General features: G+C 42.3%; 1 protein-coding gene across 8 annotated transcripts; it reads right to left on the reverse strand.

Moving 5' to 3' along the window:
- Positions 1-662: 662 nt before the first annotated feature.
- wupA (troponin wings up A) lies at positions 663-19,812 on the reverse strand. Of its 8 annotated transcripts, none has more exons than XM_077663106.1 (11): positions 19,673-19,812; positions 15,325-15,370; positions 12,572-12,628; positions 10,774-10,908; positions 9,950-10,073; positions 7,347-7,447; positions 6,132-6,175; positions 5,994-6,023; positions 4,974-5,082; positions 3,526-3,563; positions 663-966 (listed from the first exon to the last, which is right to left on the reverse strand). In XM_077663106.1, exons 2-10 carry the CDS (start codon positions 15,331-15,333, stop codon positions 3,528-3,530), a joined length of 645 nt encoding a protein of 214 aa, XP_077519232.1. In that variant the 5' UTR covers positions 15,334-15,370; positions 19,673-19,812; the 3' UTR covers positions 663-966; positions 3,526-3,527. The 8 variants fall into 8 exon arrangements, with proteins under 8 accessions (XP_077519232.1, XP_077519235.1, XP_077519230.1 ...); XM_077663105.1 differs by lacking the exon at positions 7,347-7,447 and adding an exon at positions 8,955-9,055 and having other exon boundaries at positions 903-966; XM_077663109.1 differs by lacking the exon at positions 12,572-12,628.
- Positions 19,813-20,325: the final 513 nt, after the last annotated feature.

Genomic DNA, 20,325 nt, shown 5'->3' on the forward strand with positions numbered 1-20,325 from the left:
TGTTGCAGGAGCTCCTTTCATTCTATCCTATTCCTTTGCTATGGGCCGCCGTACGTACTCACCTATTTCGGCCATGACCGCTACACTGAGGTGCTCTAGCCAGCACAATAGGGGAAAGGAATTCTGTCTCAAGGCCACCGGAATAGAATCCCTTCATTAATGCTGCATGAAATTCACCTTCACCGAAGAGGAAGGATCTTTTTAAGAGAAGTATTTCATACGGCGCAAAGTCTTCTTTCAAGATAAAATCAAGGCGTGAGTTTGAGTTGTCCTCTTTTATTTTCATTCCTTGCGTCTCCCGCCTCCTGCGTCACATGCTGCCCATCTCGACTCAACAGGCTCCCTTTGGTCATGATGACTAAGCACGTAGTAAAGTTATGAAGAAAGCTAGGCATCAGCCGCAGTAACCTTTCTGAAACAGCAGCAGCCCGTGAAACAGTTCCGAAGCTCGCGGGTACGCGATGAACACTCCTGGGTTGCTGCACCCTCGCCATAGCACAAAAGGCTGCAGCTCACAATTATCAAAAGACATGAATGAAAACCGTGCAAGGGGTGTGCCGCACGGCAACACCAGACAATAAAAAGAGCAACTCTCCTTGATGACCACGTTTGACGAGAGAGTTAAGTCAACATAAATATGGATACCGACTACATAACGCATGCAACGAGCTGTAATAATTATTTATTCATTCAGTAGTCACTTCGACCAGACTTTTGTCTTCTTTACAAAATAATCAAAGGCAAATAACGCGTGAGTGCTGCCTGGAAAAAAAAAAACCTTCCCTTGCGGAAGTTATAGCGACAGTTTATGCTCTTGCTTGAATGATTCCTTTCGTGTTTTATTTTATGTCGCGCAACCAGGTATGTTGTCGTCGGTGACCTCCCAGTCGTCTTTCTTGGCGTTCTTTTTTTTGCTTATTCCTCGTCCTCCTTCTTGGCTCCGAGGGCCCATTCCGGCTTCTTCTCCTATAATAAAAACATTATACAAGTTACATACAAGTTACAGTATACAAGTTACATTGCACAAGTTGCATTATACAAGTTACATTATACAAGTTACATTATACACCGAATGCCACGGCGTTTTGAAAATTATGGTTCTTTTTTTCGACGAGTCTAAGTTGTACTGAAGCCAAGTGGCGAAATAAATATAAGGTCTCTTCTGCAAGCTTTGAAGAGTTCGTTGCATCTTAGATGATGCTGTTGTTGCACTTAACAGCTATAAAGTGCGACAGCTGGTCACTCTGGAAGGTTATTTGGTACAAAAATGAGCACGACCGGATTTAGCGCCCGTTAGAAAGCCACACATTGCACTTGCATGTATTAGCATTTATCAATGCCTGCAAAGCGTAAGCTTCTGGCTATTTTATTCGGCCAGAGATTTTTCGCTGTGAAAAAGCAGTGAAGAGAAAATATTTTATTGCAGCAGCCTGGCCTGCGTTGGTTATTAAGTAGAATGGCCCGTTAATGTGCGATAACGAAATTCAAAACATGTTATCTTCGGTTGTTACGAAAACAATAGCGCAATAGCAATTCATCAACGCACTGTAGCTGGGTGCATTACAAAGCATGTTATAGAAAACTTTTTAACTGTTTAATGAGAACAGACTTAGGAGCTTTGTAATAGATGTGTAGTGTGCAGCCGCAGAGCAACAGAGCTATGCAAAGCTTTATATAAAGTGCCGTCTTGATCAAGCATTGTTTCAATTAATCAACTGATTGGCTCTTATATGCGATCGCTTAAGCCGTTCCTGGTGTATGTGCGTAAGCAGTTTGTGGTTCGTATCAAACTAGTAGCCCCCCTGTGAATACTTGTGATTTTTACAAGAAACGGAACTATGCGAACATGTCTACCCTTTTCTGAACCATTTAAATAATTTAGTGGGACCAATGGCTTACCAGCGAGTTTGAGCTCATGATAATCACTAACACAGATATGTAACATTTTCAGGTTAAAATTTTATATAGTCAGCTTCATTTCACTTCTCTGGTTAGTTTTAGGAAAGAAATTGATAACATATAAATGCTAATGATAATAATATTACTGCCCATATTTCATTTTACAAGAACAGAAGTGAAGGATTGAACAATAATTTTTCTTTTTTAGTGTGCATTTATGTTTACTGCGCTTCGCATAATAGCTTGAAATACTCAACCATCTCACCTATTTTGATGTTTCTGAAGGCGAGGTCAGAGAAATGTTCCCGCTCCAGAGTAGGGAGTACTTTCAGGGTCATGGATTTTATTAAAGTGGTAAAAGGAGTGCCTGCCCATGTTAGTTATTATCGGCAGAACCATTAAAAATGGTTTTACAAGGCCTTTGGCTCATTAAACTTCGCAGTCTAACTATGGAATACTGGCAAAAATTGTGCTAAGCTTGCGAATACAAATCAAAATTACGGTAGCTGCGAGTTACAAAATGAACTCGCAGGGCACATTTGAAAAATAGCTCTTGCCTATGCAAACTCATGACATTGGTCAGAAAAATAAACTTTGCGACGGGACTTTAGCAACAAGTTTGGCAACTAAGATTAGTTATGTGTGAGTGTCGGCAGATTGGAAGGTGTTATCAAGCCAAGGGAACTGTCACAGCAACGCCACAAAACGTGTCAACTGTGATGGATAGAAAAAAAACTGTCCTGTCTCTCCAGCCAGGACGGCAAAAAAATCATGTGGAGTCAGTGCACGCATTAAAAAGAAGGTACAGCATCGGCCGCACGCTCCAAAAAAAAAAAGAGCACCAGTTCTTCGATTACCGATGCATGCTTAGAGCAGAGATTGCTCAAAAATGGCAAAACAGTAGCAAAACAAAACACAAGCTCGAAAGCTCTGGAATAGGAAGCACTGTCCCTTGAAAAAAAAATTTGGATTGACGTCGAAAGGCTCCTGTCTTGCTCGACGTAATCCAAGCAAACCAACATAAAAAGAGGGCGGCAACATGTGCGGTGCAATTGAAACTACTCGTAAAGAAATAAAAGTGAAAATATTTAGGAAACAGGTCGTTCGGTACCTACGTTAATTGACGGGGTGTAAGTTGACAGCCTCGATCTCTACGTGGGTTGACCGTTGAGCTTTAGATAAGTATAATTGTCATGGTACTTTGCTCATATCCTGTATACAGACTTGTATAAAAGCTCCCCGTCATGAGCCAGGAATTAGAACGAGATTTAAAGAAGCTGTTGATTTTGGCCATCGATATTCAAGGACACCATCTTTTTTGCCGCGTCTGTGTCTCACGTTGTTGGTTTGTTCAGCAGTGCGACATTTTGTTAGTGTTAACACTGCGCATCTTTTCCTTCATTACTTTATTGCTCCTATTCTTTGCTATTCGAAGGCATTTTCAGAAGAATTATGGTTCTTTGTCTCAACTTCAGAAAAATACACCTCAGTTGGTACCAAGCATTCACGCTAAGCGGCCAACCCACGAAGAACATCGAGTTGTGTTAAATTAATGTAACTGGGGGGATAATGTCTTTTTTTTTACTACAGAGTAGAGAAAGGGGGACAGTGTTCGAATTTCAGAACCTCTATTTTGCGGCCCATTCTGGCACGTCCTTCTTGACCTGGAGACAAAAAGACAACATCATGCACTGTAGTGACTGCATGACAACACTGTACACAGAGAAAAGTTAACATTTGCGAACAATTTTATGGCATGCAGTTTATCCACCTCCGAAACTTGCTGCTCTTTACGAAGAACATCCAAATGCTCCCAACTTCGGGTGTTGAAATAGAAAGCATAAAAACTGGCTTCAAACTGATGAACGGGAATGCGTTAATACAATCAAGACAACAGTGAGAATAACTATACTTGAAGAGGGGCTGGCCGCCGATGAGGCTTAGCCCTTTTGTAGGAGGAGACAGTGATAGTATTTGGTACCTGCTCCTTTTTCTCATAAATATTTTTATGCATACAGATGCAAAACAATAGAGTTACCTTATTTTAACATTTCGACACTAAGATTATTACCGGTCAGATGTTTAGCGCAATCCCACAAGGTGGAATAGATTTGTAATAATGGAGTACTACTCATTGGCGTCCATCCAAACGCAGCCATACGGCTACAACAGAAAGCTATACAGCTTCCTTAGAAACTTCGTAGTTAAAGGAAAATTCCTCCTGGCCCGGAGAATTCGACCCCAGACCAGGAGAAATTTTTCTTTAACTACGAAGTTTCAAAGGAAGCTGTATAGCTTTCTGTTGTAGCCGTATGGCTGCGTTTGGCTTGACGCCAATGAGTAATACTGCCTTATTATAAGATTATTACCGTGCGACATATGCTATTTGAAAGTAGAAGTTTATTCCAGTTATAGATTAAAAAGAAAAACTCTAAGATCATCGCGAGGATTATATCGAGATTAAACTGTAGTACAAATGACGTGGCTGAACCTGAGTTTCCCAACGTTTGTCGCGCTGGCTTCTAGCAAGATATTTTTGTTATCTCTATCTTGTAATTATTTATGAGGCCTCTGACATGTAGCAAGCTCCTTACATGTAGCAAAGTATAAAACAATAGTTTATTTTTCTACGGCAAAAGATCGTATGTTTCGTTAATGATGATGAAGTAATTTCGTTTTATTTTTTCTCGAAGCAAATCTAATTCAAGCGTTTCATCCTTTAGCATTAACGTCATTGATGTCCTGGCGTAGTTGTAAAGTCTCTGCAGGATACATTTAGTACTCATTTTTAGAGCCGATATTTACTGAGGAACCGAAGAACATGTCACAAACTTTGTAGACTGGCTAGTTCTTAGTCAGAGACTCAAACATGGGCTCAGCATTGTAGCAGAGTCGAGTCACTCCGACGCCGAGATAGCGCGGCCTAATACGACGCCCTTCTTCCTTTTTTACATACCCTGTTCTTAACTGCAATCCGCGCTGTTCTTTGTCAGAATTCAGGTCAGCCTACACATGTGCGCAACGAACTTTAGATAACAAGCATTAGGTAACATCGTGAATTTTTTTCTCCTTACCGCCTGCTTCTCCTCGTCCAGCTTGAAGGCTTCCTTCTTGACTGCCTTAAGGTTGGACCTAAAGTCAACCTCCGAGGTACTCTTGACCACCATCTTGAGCTTGTCGAACCTGATGAGAAGAACAAGCAGCGTTAATAGACGATTGCATCCTGGTCTCAAATATTTTATTCTGCATAAGCACAACGTACAGCGAGCAAGACTATGTGTGTGGTCACTTTACTATATGCATCCTTTAGCTTCGGAGTATTAGTCTTGCTGACTTAATTAGTTATTATTCTTGCCATATAAATTTCGCGTACTTTATTCATGCATGTAATTTGTGTTTTCTAGACAGCGCATTATTAATTTCTTCCTTTGTATACCTCTTTCTGCACGACTCAAGGGCTTCAAAAAACACTCAGAAGGATTACCATGATATTACCTAATAGAGCACTGCCAACAAAACTTAGTCTCCTGACGACAAATTTGCACGGAGCCGTGCTGTTTATTTTTTTGATTGGGGTACCTCAACTTCGCCATTCTGTCATGATGACGATATAATAGATATATAAAAAAAGCGGGCACCAAAATGCTACGGGCGCTCTCCTCACCCTCGTCTCTTTGGTAATAGAGCACTGCCAACTAAACTTAGTCTCCTATAGACAAATTGGAACGGAGCCATGCTGTTTATTTTTGTGATTGGGGTACCTCAACTTCGCCTATATACCAAGATGACGATATAATAGATATATAGAAAAAGCGGGCACCAAAATGCTACGGGCGTTTTCCTCACCCTCGTCTCTTTGGTATGTGACTCTCCACAGAATCACAAGAAATGTCGAGGAATAAAAATTTCAAATTTTAAAATATTAAGCAATATTTTAATTAACTCATTCGCCCTTGAAGTCTATGAGGCACTGAATTGCTCCTTGAGGCACTGCACTACCTGACTGGTTCTCACACAGTAACAGAATGTAAAGCGACTAATTAAACAAGAAACTTCCAACAAACTTGCAAGATAAGTAAAAAGCTGAAACTTACTTTGAAACCTTCTTGAGGGCGGGCTTCACACTGAAACAGGATGAAGGAAACAGCGTTAAAAAATATATTGTTTTTAGTAGAATGGCTCGTACAATAGTTCGTGCCATCAACAAAGAAAAGTGTTAATGCGATACTCACAACTTGCCACGAAGATCGTTCACCTGGATGGTCAGCTCGTTGATCTGAAAGCGTTTTTATCAAAACACTCCTATTAGTTTTCTCAAGGAAACACTCAGCACGTATGCTTTTCTCTGCACTCTGCTGAAGTGGCTTTCTGCCTGTGTTCACTGCCTTTTCTTAAACTAAAGCAAGATAAGTGAACCCTGCTTGAGATTAAACAAATGAGGTGACTACATAAAAATTTAGTCCGAAAATTCTGACGTTGTAGCGCTTACAAGTTATCAAGAAAGCCTCTGAGACGCTCACATCTTCATTATCTGCAACCTTAAGAATGTGTTCGTTATCGCCTGAATAAACAAATCATTTTCTTCGTGCTCACATTATCTATATTTCTGCTCCGCTCACTTTAGTGATACTTTCTTTAAGGCTCTCAAATTATCTTTTATAGTTCAGGTGCTGAATACTAAATAACCTCTGCCGAAATGGAGGAATTACCTGCGACTCGACTTACTTAATGCGTGTGCTTTGTCTTTTACCGCGTGTGAAGGCTACAGTCCTAGGCTTGTTCCTTCAGATTTTGCTGTTACAAAGGTTTTCCTTGTGGTCAAGAGCTTAGTGAACACGTCATTAGAAGTATATTTCATGGCTACAAGGCAACTGAGTGAAATTTATCACACAATGCGTGCGTATACGCAACAAAACCTATCGGAAGTTGCACATACAGTCTAACTTTAACTTTACGTTTCTTTTTATATGAGGCATTCACACTATACAGAAAAATTTATTAAGTGCGTTAACAATATATAACTGTAATTCTTCATGCAAGCATTCGAACCTTGACTGTAATATTATACTGGCATCTTTTAAGCCTTTACGTCATCTTTCCTAAAATCATTCTGCATGCTCCAGCCGAGGTAGTCAGGAAAAATTTTCAACTTTTTTTCTTTATTTCCTATTTCACAGTGTAATAGCTGTCCATAAGCCTAATTTCAAACCGCTTTATGAAAATTTCTACACATTCTCAGCCAATTACTAGTCGTGAACAAGTGCGTTCACAAGTAGTGGTGACATGCGAGTATCTTTTACTGGTTTCCAGCCCAGGTTCGATTGCAATAGCAAAGCATGCAATGAAAGCAAGAGTGTTCATTGTGTGAAAGGGGGCACGACGTTGGTCCGAGGGGCATTTTTTTTTTTATGGCGATGGGGGGAGACTGGCAGTCTCTGGTCACTGACCTCGTAGTCTTTCTGCCTGACCAAGTACTCAGTGTCGTACTTTGCACTTTCCAGCTTGCACAATCGATCGTAGTAGTCTCTGCAGATGGCCTGTAGTGTGGCTGTTGCGCGGTCGAAGCCGTGAGAGTAGCAGAAGCATGAAAAAAGTACCCTGTTAGTTTGTTGAGCAAGTGCCACTCAAGCTTTACTGCGCTTCTTGCTGTGCCCGCTATAAATTTCTTTTTGGCACTTTTCGTTAAAATACTGAAGCTTCCTTCCCGTAAAGCAAATCTGCATTGGAATGACGATGTCTTTCTTTATTGCTGCCATAATGAACAGCATAAAAGAGGGATTTTCTAACGGGCTGAAGTTGCAAGAAACGCAGGGAAGGCGTTTTTGATTAGGTCACGAGGTAGTACAGCTAAAAACAGTAGAATGCAATGCCAACAGCATGTTATTAAACGCCACCGTAATACTCTGCTAAGAGACGCGGTGCGTCGTTAAGCATGCATATGGCAGTTTTGCGCAGTTATTGTGAGAAGCAGAGCCGATTTTATGACAGCGAAACGCTCTAGCACTGAGTATGACGGTGGGCTTACTCGAACACATTATTATTGCAGTTCACAGAACTGTTGGTTAAGCGGCACGGTTTGCAGTGACGACCAGCCGTTGTAGTTAGATGTGAAGAAACCTGAAACAAAGTACGGTTAATGGTGCGCGCCGCTGGAAAAAAAAAAGAGCAAGCCTCGCCATTGGTGAGCTGGTTTATGCAGATAACTGATGTGGCTCTATGCCAAACATTTTGAAGTCGCGCTGTCAGAAAGCGTTTCAACGAGTGAGTCAGTTGCAAAACGAGCGCAAGAGTGGCGTGTCAAAAAAATAAAGGCGTGAGAGAAGCGTCAAACAAATTACTGTTGCTCCAGGTCAATATTCCGGCTAGCACAGTATTTAGAGCCAAAAGGTATGCGATTAAAAACCACGCTTTTTAACCCGAAAAAACAAACATAAGCACCAGCCTGTAAGCTACACCATGTCACCTGAAAGAGTTCCAGAGACTGGCGTCGGTTAGGGCAGCAAATCCTCGTTCGCTTTTCACACTGTTAATGCTGAGCAGTTTAGAGTGTAGCCTCCGGCGAAATCATCGTCCTGTCTGATTCAGCACTATCTTGACAACTTACTCCATATTTATCAGATCTCTATAACTAGTACTTCATATATTCCTTTGAATTATATGTGCTAACCGCGAGTGCGAGCATACCATTGTTAGCCTGTTCTCCTTATGGAGGCCTCGCATAAGTGAATGAAAAGTGCGATAAGTTAGGCTTGTCGCATATACTTGTTTGTGAAAACAAAAATCTCGTCAGCATTCAATTCCGGCTTGAATTGACTCAGTTGTATTCTTGAACTAGAAAGCTAGCTCGCGAAGCACGCACTTTATGCGCTTCAGTTAGACATTTCCTAGTGTCTAGCTGACAAGAGTGATTGCTGCTGGGCAGCTAATATGCAATTTGGCAACTCTTGATTTGGGGGATCGGGGCTCGGTGAATGTTGTTGTTGTGTAGACAGGCGTAGGTGACGCCGCCGAAGTGACAATGCACATCGGTCGCCGGCTTCAAAGGGTGGGCGTACCACGAAGTCCTTCTGCCTGACTTCGTACTCCAGGTCGTACTTGATGTCCTCTAGTTTTTCTATCCGGGCGTGGTACTGCTTGAGGATTCCTTGAAGAGTGGCTGCTCCAAGAAGCATGACACATGAAAGAGCGATGCATGAGAACAAGAACAGCAGAGCAATAAGAAGTTCCACGTCATTGTCAGTTTGCTTGGATGCTGATGCCGGGCTGTGTGAACCTTCCGTGGCCATTGAGACGTGCCTTTCAAAGTCAAAAGTTTCCCGTAACCGCAGTGAAAGGCGGAGGTACGCTCAGATAACCCATTACTGGGCATTTGCTTTTACGGCGCTAAAATGCTAGTTAAAGCCATCAAATAATCAAAACCCCAGTGAGGCTACGCGTTGTAACGAAAAATAGTTTAGTTTAATATGAAGCTCTGAAATTTGGTTGTATGTTTGGCATCTCGGAACATTGAATTGTATATTTTCTTATGTGGTCGAAAATGTTCCGAAGCCCTCCTCTACAGTACCTCTTTCTTGCTTTCTTCTTTCACTCACTCCTTTATCTCGTAATCTCGTACCTTAAGGCGCGGTTCGGGTGTCCACCGAGATAAGTGAGACTGAGTCATTTCATTTCCTCAAAACAATTTTCAGTTTTGCTTAAGCCCGAATTGGCCCTTTCTAAACAAATACGAAGGCGTCAAACGAAAATACGGATTTAGAACGTACACTATCTTACATCGCTTCGGGTGTGTAACCTTACTTTTCTTTTTTTCTTCCAACACACGCCTACGAAACTTCCGTATCTCCACGTCTAACAATACGGCTTGACTTAAACTTGCCTACTCCACGTCAACGTTACAAGCAAGGCTCAAGAGCTTCCCGCGCATGTTCCTGTCTGTCAAAGTCCTGTAAGAAGCGTTCTGAGGGCCACTTTAAATGAAGCGTGCTAAGGTGGCCTTCGCTCCTCCCTCTCTTGAATGACAGATGAACTATGAGCGAGACGGGCAACGAACCTTCGTTGGCGCCGTCCAGAGGCTTGGGCTGTCCAATGCGCTCAGCGATGATCTTCCTGCGTTCCTCTGCTTTGCGCTCCTGCTCTTTCTTCAGCTCCTCGGCGGCCTTCTTTCGCAGAAGGTTCTGCGTACCAACAGGTTAAAAAAAAACATTCCTGTGTAATCGGCAACCAGAAATCTGAAGAAGAATCAGTTCATTTCTCTTTCAATAATTGTCGGTAGCCACTGTAACGAAGTCTGTCTGTTGTATTTTTACGTTATTTTTTAACGAAATATGCCCTATTTAGCGCTAAAGTATTGTGACTGCCATGTTGCATGCATGTTTCTTCGTTTAAATAAATTATTTATAACTCACACGGTACAGGAAGTAAATGCAAGCACGGACATCAACGTGGCATTGCTCATTTCTCGTTAAACGCCTAGCTTTCGTGCCGCAGATTATTTGTACAAGTTTGGTACCACAAAAGTGCTTCGGAGCGCTGGTTTCTTTCACCGGAGATAATTCTGTCAATTAAACAACAATGTGCGAGGTTTTATTCCTCTTTCACATTTTTTTTAAATGCTTAGGCATTTATAGAGCATTTCTTTCAATCTTTTTAATTTGCCATAGAGGCAAGGTTTGAGTTTAAACATCAGGAGCATCATCTGTGCCTCCCTCGTAATAAGGTCGTCTTAGAAGCTACTGATTGTTTTCCCACATTTCTGTTTAACAATCCTGCAATTAGCTTTGATTAACGATGACTGCTGTTTGCCCTGAGGCATCGAATACGTAATACTCTCTATCTCTCTCTCTCGAGAGAGAGAGAGAGAGAGACATAACTTACCCTCAGCTTCTTCTTACGCTCGGGAGTCATGAAGCCGCGCTTTCCTCCGGCCTTCTTCGCCTTTGCGGCCTCCTCCAGGCGCTTGCGCACTTCGGCCTTTTTCCTCTCCTTCTCCTCCATCTTTCTCCTCTCCTCCTGCGGGCGTCATAAAGGCAGTAGCACCTTCAGCGCAAAGGGTGAAGGCACTTCACGCTGATTCGTACAAAGCAGACTCCTTAGCATTAGTTGTTATAAATGTATCTGTAAATCATTCGATGTAAAATGCGAAGGCTTCACTTTTGGCTTCTCTTTCTTCTTGGAATAACTTCTCTCTTAAATGTAATAAACTAAGCTTAAATGTAATAAACTAATAAAAGCACAAGCGAGGGCAAATTCTAGTTCTTATGTGTAATGCACCACGGTGAAAATGTCCTTGGTAGGTACTCGTATGCAAGTGGAAAAGCTTCTGGCGGGCTATAAATTATGCGGCAGGCATTACTAAATGCTCTTCAGTAAAAATCTGTGTCGAGCCTACTAGGTCTCACATTTTATTACGCTATAGTTATCTGCTGTTATGAAAATAATAGAAATAATTTCTGGCGCTTTAAGCGAAGCTTACAACGAATCAAGATCTCTTTAAGAAATTGTAGAATGCAGAAACTGTTATTTTGAATACTTTTCCAGGAATTCTCGAATACCTCTCTGCGTAGCTCGCAAAAGCAGTCGCGAAGTTTAAAAAGCCAGTATAAAAACAAGTAAAATAATGACAAAGCAGCAAAGCAGCAAATAAAATAGCAAGCGAAACGTAAAGAGAACCTTTTGATTTCCGTAATAACGGGCTACGACTAAAAAAAAGTTTACCTTTTGGTTTTGGCCGAACAGAAAATATATTATGAAATAAAATATAAAATATCATTAAATGTAACGAGAGAATTTCACATGCAGATGGCTCTACTCGTTGACAAAACAAGCAGCGTGGCAGCATGCAGACAAGGTTCACCTTGACTGGCGAATGGTTAGCGAATAGCAGCAAATGCAGAGCCTAGTCTTGCGGCAGCATTCCGGCTTCTCCATGTTGCTTGCTCCAGCCAGCTTCACCGATGTGCAGCATGTTAAACAACGTGTTATGCGCATCAAATATGTGTACGTTTTCGAAAGTTCCCCTCATACGGGCAGCATGATAATAACTTGACATTTTTTTAATGCTCTAAGCCCTCTCTTCATCACCAGTGACTAACTGAATGATTGCAGTTGAGACATTGTATTTAATATATCACCTTTCCATCATTCAAATTTCGTTCCAGGCCGTAAGCTTCCTGTCAGATTAATAACCTTTACGTAAGTTCATACATCACTACCATGAGCTTCTCTCTGCAAAGAAATAAATAACTCGTTGCCTCTAATACGGCGCAACTGCAAATACATTAAATGCTCACAGGCATTCAGTTTTCGCATGACATTAGAAAGGCAAATATGATTCAGCATTTTAACTGAGTAAAAAGGCGTCTTGATTTTCTATTCAATGTTCTCTAATATACAACACGTCCAAATATATTACAACTGCTCGGAGTTTCTAACTTTTGAAGCCATTTCGTTTATAGGCAGAGGTCTGTAATATGAATATTTCTTCTCGGTGTTTAGACACTAAAGGCTGTATTCACAAGCCAAAAGCTGGGCTATTCATTACCTTCTTTTTTTAGGTAATAGCACACATGATCCCAAGGCCTATAGAGAAATTGCCATCTAGTGTGTTCGGTCCTAAATATACAGTGACAAATAATCTGTCTTTTGTGTTGCACTGTACTCAAACGCAACGTACTTCCTTGAGTCGCCTGTGGGCATCCTCAGCGTCCCTCCTCCTGCGTTCGGCGTCGGTCTGACATGGAACACAAAGGGATTAGTCACGTGAACACTGCGGGCGGGCAGGACTCGGAGCTGGATCTACTCAGCTCCTCCCGCCCGACTCCATGTATCCGGCCGGCAGTAACACAGTGCCAGGCCGGAGAGGTTATTCACACCACAGCTTGGGGTATCTACTGCACACACGTGAACTACAAGAGGGGAAGAAGGAGCACAGAAAGGAGGAAGGAAAGTTCTTTTTCAGTTCTTGTAAATTCTCTGCGAACTCTCAGCTTTCAGTAAAGGCGCAGGATGAAGGACAACGAAGGAAAAGAGGTTGGGGGATTCGAACTTCACTAAAAGGCACAGAAAGCACCCCCAAAAATTAACACGTAACACGTACACGTGATTCAGGATATTGGTTAGAGAGGCGCACAGGAGTAATGACAAATTGTTATCGCTAGCTTCGAAGCGCTTAAATTGAACGACAAATTGGAAAACACAAACCAAATAGCAATTCTTCGGTGACAACTGGTTAGTATGAAGTAAAAAAAAAATTTAAGGCCATAGGAAGAAATCCGGAGCTGCTGACTTGTTTATTTTACCCATTTCCTTCACATCACCGCAGCCCATTATTAAAGATGTTTTATCTCTGTTTTGGCAGCATGTCTTTCCAATAGGTTTCATGCGCATTGTTTTCGGTATTGTTATATTTGCTAACGGCACAAGATACTGAGAAGTATGCATTAATTTAGTGTTTTCCTGAAATGTTGATCAGACATTTATAGTTTTTTTTTTAAATGAAGCACGTGTTCAATAAGGCAGAAAGCTGCAGCTTTTATCAACCAGTGGTGAAGAGATAATTACAGCGTTAGTTCCTGAAAGCCCTAATGAGTCCTTCTAACGGTTATACCAAATGCTCCGTTTAAATGGAAATGACGCTTCTTGAACGCTTCTTTTTTTTTTCAAATAGACCTTACGGTGTAACGTGTATGGAAATTACCGAAAGTTTACGCCAAAAAGTCAACATTCATTTACTTTACGCCGCTCAACCCTTTAAAATTTGTGTAAAGACTCTATACCTAAACGAACATGACCTGAAGTCGTAGCGCAAAGAGCAGACTAAATACGACGCAAGAATAGACTGTTTTAGAAGAGAAAAAACTTTTCCTCTTAATTTTTAGTCCCCGATTTTCTCCTTTCCATCAACAGCAATATTAACAAATTGTTTTATTCATGTTTTAAAACTCGCTTACTTGAAGCGAGTCGTGAGAAGCCCGCAAACTTCGAGAATCGCGGGCGTTCGTACAAAGGGACACAGTCTAATGACCACGGCTACTCACAGGCACTAGACAGAGAAATTACAAGGTGTAGGACAGGCTCACTGGGAGTAACTTACACGGTGGCCTCCATCAGGACTGAAGTGTGCCTTAAAGTACTCATGCACTTACTCTTGGTGGTGGTACCGGCGTTGTATTTTAGCTGAAAAAGTAAAGAAAAACGCATTGTTAAACATTTGTTTAGGCTTTCCTATTTTGTGTTCCACTAAATACACATGTAAACTGCTGTTCTAATGCATGTATAACTGCAAACGCTGCTCTCGTTTCTATCGCAGATTCTGAAGCTGCATACTTCTGGTGTACATTACCGGCTGGTAATCTAGGTGGAGGATAGGTGGCCAAATACATATTTCCTAAAAGACTTGCTTAAGCAAATTTTTCTGCCTCTTTGAGATCCACAAACTATTTCGCTATCATCTCTGTTAGACAGTTGCAAAAGATCCCAGGCTACTACAACGCTTCTTGTGAACAGAAGTAGAACAAAAACAGCAGTTTAATTCTTACCTCTTAAAAGTGCATCCCTGGTAAGGTCTTCTTCGCTGGTGCATCTTTCTATAGCCGAGTGCCACTGCCATTTGGTTTTGCGTCCTTGCTTACCTTTAACCGTAGCTTAGACCAATTATTCTTGACTTTGGTTTCATTAGTGTTTGTTTGTTTTTCTTTTTGCTGTCATAAGTAAAGCTTCAGCCGTTTTGTTTACTTTCGCTTGCGGCAGTAAAGTAGAAGCTTTGCTTAAATATTAATTCTAAAGGCTCTCTTTACGTTTTTGTTTCACGTAGTTTCCGTCCAATGATTTGATATACTGCCACGGTAAAGATGTGACGCAAAATCAAATGCAAGCACACAAAAACAAGAAAAGAAAACGTCGTCAGTTAGCAACCTCAAATTTTCTCGGCATCTGTAGAAAAGAATAGCTTTCCGTGATATTGCAAGTGATCTAGAAACAAATAGCATGAAATAGCCGAAAATTTGCAACGTTTTATTTGTCAAAAGGTTTGCCGTTGTCATTGTCAGCAGGAATTCCTGGAGGTATCTTAAGCCCTACAAATGCAACAACGTATTACATTTCGTGTTTCATTGGAGGCTACATTGGTTCAAGTAAGCTTTGTTCTTTTGGCGCGAAGCCGTTTTTTGTTTGGCCGAAACTTGATAAAGTGTACCTTATAAAATGTATTCTAGTACGGCACCGACAGTTTCACCACAGTTTCACCGCAGGCAGATGTCAATGCGAAGCGAAAGAAAAAGCTCAATGTTTAAAGCAGCAGTTGAAAAAGAATGCCATGCACACAAGGACGAGTCATTTTTTGCGCATAGCTTAAAATTGAATAATCGTTTTTTTTTTTGCTTCCGTGACGTCAGCACAAAAAAAACCATGTCTGAACACTCACCTTACGTCTCCCATGTTGCTAGCTTTGTTTCTTTATTGGTGTTGACTGGTTCTGGAATAATAAAATTATGACATACATAAGCACTTCGCTTCCCTACAGACTGTCGCAAAGTATGAGGACACGTTTAGCTCTCTTGAATGAGGTCCACGTATTCCCGAGCTGTAGCAATAATATATCGGCCATTCTGTAAAGAGTACTTTTTTTTTGCTGGCACACACATCAGAATGTACGGGTTCAGTGAACCTTTTGCCTGAAGTTTCTTCTGCCTGAGTGTGCCTGAGTTTCAATAGCCGGAGTTTGCCTGGGTTTCTATAGTCCACCTGAATATGCGTACATTTACATTACTATCACGTTTTATGCGTCTAAAAATTGATTTCTTCTGGCCCTTTCTTCTGGCCCTTTCCTTCGAACCCGACCGCGGCGGCTGCGTTTTTATGGCGGAAAAACGCTAAGGCGCCCGTGTGCTGTGCGATGTCAGCGCACGTTAAAGATCCCCAGGTGGTCGAAGTTATTCCGGAGCCCTCCACTACGGCACCACCTCCTCCCTTTGTTCTTTCACTCCATCATTTATCCCTTCCCTTACGGCGCAGTTCAGGTGTCCAACGATATATGAGACAGATACTGCGCCATTTCCTTTCCCCTAAAAGCTAATTATTAATATTATTATATTATTATTATTATTATTATTATTATTATTATTATTATTATTATTATTATTATTATTATTATTATTATTATTATTATTATTATTATTATTATTATTATTATTATTCTGGCCCTTTCCGTAAAAGATATCACTCGCCACTACCTGGCCGATTCAGTGCATTCCACTCACACGTGTAGCTGAGCCCTGTGTGCTTTAGTAGAACAAAGAAAAATCTTCAATTTAGGTTCTGTCGTGTCTTTCAAATTATCAAGGTTTTACAACGTGCATGGCTGAGAAGCGTATCAATCTATCTAGTCAACAGCGCTAAGTCCTCAGAGAATACATTGATCCGTTAACCGTTATCTTCGGCCATTACCCTAGCTGTTCACTGCTTCTTAATGCATTGAAGAACCGGCCTGCTAGTTCCAAGAAAAATCTCTTTTGCTTAATTTTATATTTGCTTATTCCCATCTTAATGTTCCAGAGAGAGAGAGAGAGAGAAACGTTTAATGAATAGAATATTTGGGCGGACCCTCATCCCAGGAGCCGATTGCCTTTTGCTGCCGCTCTTGCCCGGTTCACCACCGAAAGCTGGTCCTCCGAATGTGAGCTGGACAGCGCCGGCTCCCAGTCCTCAGTTGTTGGGGGATTGAATCTTGGTTGCAGCGTTCAGTAAACAGCTCCTCTTATTTGTCGTTTTTCAAATATTGTAACATCGCTGTAATATTTGTTTCTTAACCATACCATGGCCCCTTTTGTTTTTCTATTGTCTAAACGTAATCGCTAAATTGAATATTAACCTCTTGTAAGCCCGTGCTTCGCGTTCTCAGATAAGGCGGATCATTTGCCTTTCACCTCACTCTTTCTGCCTCACACTAGCCTCGGTTGAATCATCTCTCCATTGTGTATGTAAGATCAGTGGCTTTAAATTCCTAGTCCAAAGGCCTGTGCGTACGTGCGAGTCGGGGCCCAGCTCTCGGCCGGTCTAAAAATACGCCCGTGGCGAGGCCCGACGAACGACCGCTCCCGCAGCGCCCACGGCCGCCGCACTAAATATGGTGCCAGTGCTTCGGGACACGGGTGGCGAGTCTCCTGCGCTCGCCCTCAGAGAAGCGTCCGGCTCCGAACAGGACTGGCGCGCGCTTCGTGGCTGCTGCCCTGTTGCGTCACATGTGTCAGCGTTGCGGAAACACGCGCTTGTCGTGTCGGTCGGGTGATTGGCCAAGCTTTGCTTTTCCTGCCTTTCTTTCTTTTGTTTTTCCCTGAGCCGCGGGTCTTCGTAGTAGCGGCAATATATGGGTTTTTTTAGTGGCACTGAAGTAACTAAAACCATAACGCGCCAAACCTTAGTTCATAATCATAATCTGGCTTGTTAAGACTAGCGCGAATTAAATTGTGTTCGGACTAACTTGGGCAGCGCTGTTGATGAAAGATAAAGTGAGGTGTGAAGTCATCTGGATTAGAGCTTTTTGGAAGCTCCACGAGGAAGAACAATGCTATTCCATTAGCGATGGGCGTGAAGTCGAGTGTCATAGGACAAAATTTTGCCCTTCTTTCCACGTCATGGCAATTAGAAAATAATCTATCTAGATTGTCGACTCTGAAAATTGAAGTGTTTGCTTTATCTATTAGCTCTTGCAGCCAATGCAAATGAGGCAACCATTACTTTTCATAATGTTCACATTGCAGTGAGCTGCAATTAGAAGTAACACAATGCACTCTTCCTTCGTTGAAAATTTATGATGCTCAGAGGAAGTTGTTATCATTAATGTTCTAGTTCGCTTCTTCTAGTTTGCTTTAAAAATACTGTAATTGTGGTGGTTGTTTCGTTAGTTTATTATTCAAGGCGAGCGTCTAAGTGTTATTGTCGGTGCGTGATAACCGTAAATAACGAAGCAAAAACAACATGAGTATATTGTTTTATGTTTGCCTCCTGGATTAGGCAAGCATTGAATATGCCTGACAACCCGGCATTTGTATAACAATTTTAATTTCTCGCACGCGTGAGAAATCTGGAGTCTGCTTGGCATTAAAGGATAGAAGTAGTGTGTGCTTCAAGGCAGCCCTTTATAGCTATTGCATCCAGCTGCCGGAGCCACTAGTGCCATGTATGGAAATCTCGGTTCGAGCTGCAAAACTGCATTCGGTCGTATATTCCGCCAGAAGTTTTTACCCTGGCAAAAACTATTCTGTAATGAACACATTTTGGGCTCCGTGATGGCCCTGGGGAATTACAGTAACCGTCAAGAAAGAAAAAAACATTTTTTTCAGCGTGACAGTGGCCCGCCAAAATTCAGGTAAACTACCAATTATGGATTTATGTTTTCAGAACATTACCTACCAGCGGTGTATTTCTGTCTGAGGTCAGTTACTTTCCATGGTGAATGTAATGTTGCAAACCCAAAAGGCGCTGCCTAATAGAGTCATACCAGTTAACTAAAAAAAAGACTTTTTAAATGCGCTTGAATTTAACAAGGAACAGAGATGTATTCTTCGTAGAATGTTTTTCGCAAACATGTAAACTAAGGTGTAAACATGCAAACGCAGCTGATTGACTGCCATATGGTTTGGCAGACTGTAGGTTGAGGTCGACAGAATACCTCACCTGCACCACTTATGTATCACGAGTAAATGATTTGAGAGAAAGGTTTACCAAGTTGTATATGTTCTGCTGGTCGCATACACATTAGCCGCTTTGCATTCTTAAAACACGCTTTGCTTGAAGCGCCGCTTGATCGTGCATCTTATCTCCAACGGGAATAAAATGATAGTAGGCGCATTTAGAAGTTCGGAAAGGGGCGTCTCCCTCATCGAATTTTATTTCTACTGTGAACAACAATGGTTTTCTAGCATAAGGGAAGGAATCATCATTGCTTCTTTCTGAAATAGCGCGAATTGCATTTCTCAAGGTCAACGACAACACGCTAGAGATATCCCTTCATCATAACGAAAATTTAACGCGACTGCTGTGAATAAAAAGTTTGGCCCTTTTTACAGGGTCGTTAACAAAATCGTTTTTAAGCTACAAAACAATATGACAAAAATTGGAAACAACATTGTCCAGCACTGCTTTGTAAGCAAGGTACCGCTGCAACGTTGGTTATGTCCTCGCGAAAAAAAAAATGTCCAAAGCATCGCGTTTGTAGAAAAACTGTTCTTTGGCGTGAAACTGGTCCGCACTCTTGTTTTCGAGCACACGTGGCGAGACGAACATGAAATTGCACTGAACAAATATATCGGTTATCAACGTGTAGCGCCCAGTGGAACGGGAAACAGATTCATAGTCATGTGCTACTGCGTTACGCTGGTCTTGCTAAAATTTATTCCCCCAGTTGTGGAGAAACTTTCACAGCGAATAATAGGCGACAGTATACGCTGCACCACGCTGCATGCAAGCGCTGATCAGTTGACCTCTCGGTAATTATATTTACCATTCGGTGTGATTAAGGTTGTGCTGATTATTTTTGAGGGTAACCAATAATTCTAAAACACGCCTAATCTTCGCACAAGGTGCCAAGTGGTTCAGTATCAGCTGATCGCAATGGGCGACTGCCCAAAGCATCTGGGCCACCGAGTCCATGCATTAAAGCATAGAACTAGGCTGGAGTGGAAGGAGATTTAAAGTGTCGGGCTGTGCCGAGAAAAAGAGCCATGCCACGCCGTAAGCGTGATTCTGCAGCGAAGCCCGAGAAAGCCACGTAGTTTACCTGATGTTGAGGGAGCCTGGAGGTGCGGCACGAAGGATCTCCTCGGATGCGGCGCAACCCTGGGACTACGGAGACGGAGATCCTGGCCGCAAGCCCCCTGGGTCTCGACACCGACTCCGCCGGAAGTCTGGAAACGCAACACCCGAGGGAGAGGGCGGCGTCTGCGGCCGGGAGAGGGGAAGCGCTGTGCGAGATCTTCCCATCCAAGTGCAGGACCCTGGCTGTGACGTAGGGCAGGCGCCGGAAGTGACGTCGTGCGAGACTCGAGCGGAGGTGGGCGTTCCCCCCCTTGGCGCGCGCCGTTTCATTGCGCGTCGCACCGGGCTCCAAATTTTCGAGCTCGCTTTTTCGTTTAATGCGCCTTGGCGCTCTGCCCACGTCGGTTCTCTGAAACTAAGCGGAAAGTTTTTGGCATTTGTGTGTCTGCCTTGGAAGCGCGTGTATTATGCTTAAAGGGCGTTTTTTTTCTTCGATGTGTTCGAGGCCGCACCGTGCGCAAACGTGACGCCTGTTCAGTGGCTATGACGCTCTGTCGGCGGATAGTTTTCGCAGTCCGGACGTTGAGCTTCCATGAAGGTGAACTGCTAAATCACCGTTGTACAAGCATTGCAGGCTTGCTAAATAATCCGGAGTTCGCGGGTTCTGGTCCAATC

The sequence above is a fragment of the Amblyomma americanum genome, chromosome 4 (assembly GCF_052857255.1).
Source record: "Amblyomma americanum isolate KBUSLIRL-KWMA chromosome 4, ASM5285725v1, whole genome shotgun sequence".
In the NCBI taxonomy this organism is placed as follows: domain Eukaryota; kingdom Metazoa; phylum Arthropoda; class Arachnida; order Ixodida; family Ixodidae; genus Amblyomma; species Amblyomma americanum.

Excerpts from the sequence above, each read along its gene's own strand:
- wupA (XM_077663104.1), bottom strand. Across the intron at positions 10,909-12,571 it reads CCCACAGGCGACTCAAGGAA|GAGGAGAGGAGAAAGATGGA; the intron begins GTACGTTGCGTT and ends TGACGCCCGCAG. Across the intron at positions 7,448-9,949 it reads TCTGGACGGCGCCAACGAAG|CCACACTACAGGCCATCTGC; the intron begins GTTCGTTGCCCG and ends ACCGCGCAACAG.